At 36.2% G+C, this 6,992-nt stretch overlaps 2 protein-coding genes across 3 annotated transcripts in view; one reads left to right on the plus strand and one right to left on the minus strand.

The window, feature by feature from the left end:
- Positions 1-389, plus strand: part of LOC104725399 — a 1,133-nt gene extending 744 nt beyond the window's left edge. The window contains exon 2 of the mRNA XM_010444063.2: positions 32-389. Coding sequence (XP_010442365.1) covers positions 32-230 — 199 coding nt within the window. The 3' untranslated portion in view covers positions 231-389. The remainder of the gene's footprint in view (positions 1-31) is intronic.
- Positions 2,723-6,992, minus strand: part of LOC104725400 (Fanconi anemia group I protein homolog) — a 6,526-nt gene continuing 2,256 nt past the window's right edge. The window contains exons 6-13 of one of the 2 annotated variants that reach the window (XM_019231615.1): positions 6,227-6,472; positions 6,029-6,145; positions 5,632-5,823; positions 5,454-5,538; positions 4,295-5,205; positions 3,687-4,191; positions 3,415-3,605; positions 2,723-3,328 (exon numbers count right to left, since the gene is read on the minus strand). In XM_019231615.1, coding sequence (XP_019087160.1) covers positions 2,813-3,328; positions 3,415-3,605; positions 3,687-4,191; positions 4,295-5,205; positions 5,454-5,538; positions 5,632-5,823; positions 6,029-6,145; positions 6,227-6,472 — 2,763 coding nt within the window. In that variant the 3' untranslated portion in view covers positions 2,723-2,812. Of the gene's footprint in view, positions 3,329-3,414; positions 3,606-3,686; positions 4,192-4,294; positions 5,206-5,453; positions 5,542-5,631; positions 5,824-6,028; positions 6,146-6,226; positions 6,473-6,992 lie in introns of both variants that reach the window. The other variant, XM_019231614.1, reaches the window with a different exon arrangement.

The following is a 6,992-nucleotide window of genomic DNA, read 5'->3' on the forward strand; positions in this document are numbered from 1 at the left end:
TTTTTTTTTGTTTTTGTGGGATTTGGTTTAGAGGTGACAGAGCGTTCTGTAGCGTGGAGTGTAGATCGAAGCAGATGGTTATGGACGAAGAAGAAAGCTTCAGAAGAGAGTACTCTTCGTTTATGGATGTTAATACGACGAAGAAGAGTAAATCTTATTCTCCGGCTACTGCACCACCGTCGCGTTACCGTCGAGATCCGAGAAACCAAAGAGGCGGTTTTGCGTACTGAAAAGCGAAGCAGAGAGAGAGAGAGAGACGAGAAAGAGACATCTCTCGCAAAAATGAACTGATGAAAATTTGTGTGATTTTGACTTTTTTACCCTTTGGTTAATTTGTTTTGTCGTTTTGTTATCTCACGTCTAAAGCCGTAAGGGTGTTTTGGGTATTATCCTCGGAGCTTTTTTTTTTTTTTTTTTTTTTTTTNATAATCTCTAATTTATCTATGGGAGCACTAAGTAAAAAAAATATTTTTATTTAATTTGAGGCTTACCTTTTTGCGTACATTAACAAAGAGTAGAGTTTATGAAGATTATTAAAATCTCTCCAACCATATGTAGAGTAAACTTTATTTTAAAGAATTAGAATTGTTGTAAACTTTATTTTAAAGAATTAGAAGTTGTAAAGAGGATGAGAAACGAAATGGATTTAAGGTAATCTTGATTAGTGAGACTATGTTGATATAATCCACAACGCGACAAACGAAAAATGGACACGTAATAAATACCAGTATATGTTTCTTTTTATCTGATTATTACACCATTTAGTACTTGTATAAAATAAATAAAGATATTCTCTTGGTTTCATGCGTATTAAGCTTCAATATGTGTGGGAGAATCTTTAAGCTTTTCACCGACATAAGTTTCTATTCTTTAGTATATACCCCCTATATAATAGACGTATAAGAATTTATTTTTAGGATTTCAATGAAAAATTATTCTGTTATATTCGTTCTTTACAATAGTAAAAAAAAACATATTGTAGTAATTGACTATATAGAACAATTTTTGAAGATCACTTACTTACTTTGTTTTATTCATAAAGGAAGAAAAGCACTATCTCGTATGTGGTATATATAGCATGTCCAAAATTAATACAGTACTACGACGTACACAACATTAACATGTTATATATTCAGTCAACAAAGATATCTTCTTCTTCTTGTATGTTTTTTTTTCCATAGTGATGAAAAAGTATTATGTTTCTCGTGTCAGAACGTACGATTCTAAATGTTGATTATTTGATTTTATCAGATGGAAAGGAACATATACATCAATGATCACTGGAATGTTCCAAAATGTTCAACTTGAAATTTGAAGGATATATAACAAATCGTTTTAAAGATGACACATTATTGGATCAAATGGCTTTTACTATTGTGGTTTTGCTATTAGTCAAAAACAGAGAAAAAAAACTCTAGATTTCTGCAATATGTAATATCAGATTAACAAAAAAAAAGTTCATGCAGGAAACATCAATTAATGTTTACTTTTTAGTATTGACCAACAACGATGGTGATCGTTACAGTCTCTTTTATCAATTTGGTCAAGAAGAAGACTCACAAGATTCTTATAGTTTTCTTAAGTTATGGAATAAAGAGTGGGGCAAAATTTATTTTGGCATTTTACCTTGTCTTCATGTAATAATAATATGTATGTCCCATGAAAATATAATTGATTTAGTGCTCCACATTCATAGGATCCGACTGTAAAAAGACAGTGAGGTCCCTTACTTGTCTGTCTCTTTCTTTCTCACTTTCAAAGTGGGTTCATCACTTCATTGTATTGTATTGGACTATTGGCTATTGTGTGTGGGGTTGTTTCAATAGTTTTGTGATCAATTCCTTAATTCAATGCCAAAAAAAAAAAAAAAAAAAAANGAGAATCTGGTTTTTAGTTGAACACAGCAATAACTCTTTTAAATTAATGCAATAGGCACTGGCACTGCTCTCCTCACATAACAACACCTGCTCATTCATTAACAATGGCTCTCGATTGCATGTCTGACTGATTAAATTATACAGTACATTACAGCCTGTAAAAAAATAAACTGATGAACTCATAGATACGTCAGAGGAGTTTAATGTAATTCCAAATATCTTTAGTAGATTAAAAAAATGTTTAGCTTAGGAAATTGTGAATTTGATTACCAACCTACTTGGTTTAGTTATTAGGGTTAATCCCAACTATGCTTTATACAAACATGGAAGTGGATAAGGCTTCTGATATTTTTAGTGGAAGTGGATTTAATAAATACGTAATACATTAATAAATGAAGGTCAGGCCACATGTTCCCTTTTAAACCATCATTCTTAATGCAACAATCCACCTTTTTACCAGAGGCACACTACACAACTTAAATACTCAAAAGGTTAGAGGATGTAGCATAGAGTAGAGTCCACAACAACAACAAAAATAAACTGTGTTATGTTAGGCACAGGCAGATAGTTACGTTTTTGGCTCATAATTAAGTAAATAGATTTGATGGCAATTGATAATGATGGGAAAACGAGATTTTATCTCGAAGTATGGTGATTGGTGAGATTATATATACTCAAACCGGTTTTAGACTATACTAATAATCACAGAATTTATCGACTACGTTAAACAGAGACCAAATGATGTTTTTGAATCTTGGTATGTTTGTTACGTTCCATAGGCGTGAAACCTCAGAAACTCTTAACACAAAACTTTGTAGAGGTGACCTGCCATGAAGACTTGCTGATTAAGGAAACCTGTGAGAGAGCTATTAGTATAATGCCTTTTATGTTCCTTCTGATCTGAGCTTGCAAGTTTTATTTACAAAATATGAAACCTAAAACGTTTGAGAATCTTCGTCCGAATCTTCCACAACCCAACTCTTCCTGGCAATCTTTTTAGGACGACTACTTCCTTCTTCTTCTTCTTCTTCTTCTTCTTCTTCTTCTTCATCGCCCTCTTCTGTTGCTACTGCTTTATCAGGATCCAAGCCCGGTGATGATATGGAACTAGCATTTCGAGGGGATGACGTTTTCTCTGAATCATCTTCTGACTCTTGTCTTAAATCATCCTCGTTAACACCAATGATATTGTTCTGTGTCTCCGTCTCTTCTTCCTGGTTTCCTCCAACTTCGCCTCCTGCAGGAGTTTCTGCATCTTCAATTATTTTAAAGTCTCTGGCAGTGCTGCGCTTGGCATACCTCAACAAATTCAGTTTAGTAACTTTGCTTAGCTGAATTAGGTATCTTTCACAGTCTTCTATCTGGAATATCAAATCAGGAATGCATTTGTTCTCCTGTTTGATCTTATTGATTATGCCTTTGGAATTGGAATTTACATTCTCCTGTTGTTCCTGCATTTGGAAAATAAGCAACATGTTACACTTTTGGATACGACAGACATCATCAATCTAATGACTCTGCTTGGCATAACTTTTACCTTCTGCATTTCAGCCAAAAAGGGATATAAAGGAACTGTGAGACTCTTGCAAGTTAGTTCCACGAGTTTTTGAAATTTAAGGCTCGGAAGAATTTGCTTGCAACCCTTGGGAGCGATCCTCAGCTTCACAATTTGTGCCAATTGTTTGTAAAACCTAACAGCTAGTCTAAGAAATTGCGCTGCTTGCGAGTCTACAGATTATGAAATCACGTATTAAACAAGCTCATCTAGAGTTAGTTAGGAGTAGATCGGTGAGAAGAGAAAAAACTCACCTTTGAGGTTCATCAAAACAAAGGAAGAAAGCATTCTGACTGTTGACTCAGCCATTGAGTAAAGGGATTCCTCAAGAGCCAACCCAAATGTACTCTCAGCAACGTCCTGGTTGAGATGGTAGTTCTTCTGAGAGATCACATAGAAGTTCTTTAGCTTCTTTGTGGCCCAATCCATGTCAACTATTGCTGAATCAATTGATTGCAATATGCAAGAAGTTACAGTGGCACTTGTCGACTGGTTTATGACCTTGTATGATTCAGACACTTCTACAGTATCGGATTTGTCTACATCCATGACATTTTGCAACTCCTTTGCCACTTCCATAGCTATGCATAGATCACCAGGGGATGTAGTAAAAGAGATGACAAGTTTCAAAATGCTTTTTGCCACAGTGGTGTTAGATGTTTCACAGCTTCTGCAGATCTGATGAGCCCAAGATCCATGCCTTTGTTTGAATTTGTCAGGTAGGGTCTTCCCAAGCGTCAACATTATGTCACAAAGAATCTGAACAGTGCAATTAAATGTTATAGTATTAGCTTCCTATACGTTAAAGAATGTGCTCAAGAGAAACTGCAGGCAATTTAGTTTGAGATTAAAAGGAATTTACCTCTACATCATTAGAATTTTGAGGGATGAGGTCCGTGATCATGGGCTTCATGATTTTTTCCATGAAAATTTGGATGCTCTTTACAAGTGGATCTTCAATTTTGGAAGCTTCACTGCAATCTATTAAAGTAGCATCCTCAGATGCAGGGACTGCCAGCAAATCTTTAAGCAAACCAGTCAAACCAGATCCACTTGAATATACATTGATCAGCTCTTTCAAACTAAGTAAGGCCAGATGTAGACACTGTTTTCTTCCTTCAGCATCCTTCCTTCCTTTCTTCTCCCTTTTTGTCTGTCCGGTTGCTAGAGGTGGTTCTGGCTTTAGCATGTAAACTACTTGTAGCAGTGGAGGACCCAGAGCTTTCATGTCACCATAGACCAATGGTTTAAGTGGATTTTCCTCCTTCATGCAAAGAGATGATCTTATGTGTCCAACACAAACATGCAAAGTGAAAGAGAAAACTCCAGAAATTGATTTATCTGTCTTGGCTGATGACTGGCTGTGATCCTGCGAACCTGAAAGAGTACCAACGAATGTGCTGCTGTGGAGTTTGAAACTGAGTTGAAATAGCTGGTAGATACTTGAAGTAGCTAAAAAGGGAACTTTTTCTCGATCTTCATTGATACTTGCATTTCCCGCATCACTATCATTACAGGCGCTAAATCGTACCCTCTTGCCAACATTGCTCTGCTTCGATTTTCCCACGTCCTTTTCCATTGATTCATAAAAATCAATCAAATCGACAATCTCCTTTCTGATAGCACCCTTTTTCCCTTCTGGTTGTTTCTCTAGATCCACTATAATATAATTTAGCAGCACTTGAATGATTCCCAATATAATTAAACAATAGGATTTTCTTTTATCTTCTTCTAGAGATGCAGAAACTGTTTCCTGAGACTGCGCAACAATATCTGCAAAATTTGAAAAGATCAGAAGCTATGTGTTTGAATAAATAGATTATTTAAGACTGAGATGCTCCTTTCGGTTTCAAGACTCACTATCTATAGCTTGTACTTCTCTTTGAAACTAGACTAAGCCTAACACAACCTATACGAATCAGACTTGAAAGCAAACAAACATAACAGCAGATCACGTGTTCAGGTATGTAAAAACTAGTCAATGACTTATTTAACAACGATCATTTGTCACGTTAACGTACCTCCTAACTTCTTGCCTAGTAAGAAGCTTCGGATTTTCACCAAAGCACTGGAGTAAATTTCATGAGATATGTTTCTTCCTACCTGCTGCTGCCATACGAAATTTGAATGTACCCACACATTATTATTGACAACTACACTCAATTATGTAACACAAAACAAGTTCTTCTGTGGCAATACCTCATTATCTTGTGAAAGTGAGAATCCGAAGCATGGCCACGCGGCATCGGAAGGCCGATCAAAGTTGTTGTGCGGCTGGAGGAGTAAAATCCAAGAGACACAAAAGAGAAGCCTATCCAAGGGTTCTTCAATGATAAATTTGCCACCTTCTAATTTAATGCATGAAGTGATTTCAAGTTCAAAATCTGTGTCCTGCCAGCATAATCATAAGTTGTCAAAATATGTATAAAGTTGTGTCTATCAGCAACAAAAGTTGAAAAAACAACAGCTCCTCCTCTCTGTAAAAATATTTAATGGTAGAGAGAAGTTTTAAGTATATAGCAACTTTTTTCTTGTTTTGTTAAACCAGACTTAAGAGTCATAGTCAGCATGGAGAGAAGATGAAGCTGACAGTTACCTGTCTGAAGAAACGAAGAAAATGAGGCATAAGAAAGTCCAACACATGTCCGCCACTTGATGGATCAATCAGGACTAACTTCACAAGCCCATCGTAAACTACTTCCTTCACTTTTGCCTACATGTAGGAACCAAAGAGCTCTAAGAATTTTTTCATACTCTTAAAGAAACTTCCCATGATCAAGAACGAAAAAGACACCTGCTGGTAAAGACATCTTTGAAGCAACCCATTCAGTTCAGTAAAGAGGTTTCCCCTCACAACACAGTTCATCTCGGTCTGCTGACTTGAACTGGCTTGGCTTGCTGAGTCTTGGAAAGTAAATGAGCTGTCTCTCTTAGCTTGTTTCTCTGCAAGTATAAGATCGGTTATTACTTTGGTTGCAGCAATACGAACTGTATCTTCCCGTCTAAACATAGCCTTGCGAATCACCAAGATGGTATAGTCCTGCATCGTCAAGTTAGATTTAATCTGCATTCTTGGCAAGAAAGCTATTTCCCAATTCCATATAAGAAAAAGGCATCCAAATAGATGAATACAAGATGAAACAATCCAAACAGCAGCAGATGTGCAGAAGAGAATATGAAAGGAGAATGCGCAACAGATATAATTTACCTGAAGATCACGGCTGAATTTGATCAGCGGGATAACAGCAGAAACAAGAAAACAGCTGATATTTCCCTCCATGAAAGTGAAATAATCCAATAACTCTTTGAGATGATGGACAAATTCCAACATGATAAGTGAGTATCTCTGGACAAGATACCCTAACAACCTACAAAGTCAACCTCCTTAGCACATGAAAAAATGGTTGACAACCATATCCATTAAACATTACTGACCTTACTATTGGCTTACTCTTTGCGCATTTCAAAGAAAGAATGCGAAACTTGCACTGCTCAATTATCTGCAAAATACGAGTGTTACTCAACTAAGTTTTGTGAAGTTACAGTTGCAATCTACAGTT

The sequence above is a fragment of the Camelina sativa genome, chromosome 11, assembly GCF_000633955.1.
Source record: "Camelina sativa cultivar DH55 chromosome 11, Cs, whole genome shotgun sequence".
Taxonomy (NCBI): Eukaryota; Viridiplantae; Streptophyta; class Magnoliopsida; order Brassicales; family Brassicaceae; genus Camelina; species Camelina sativa.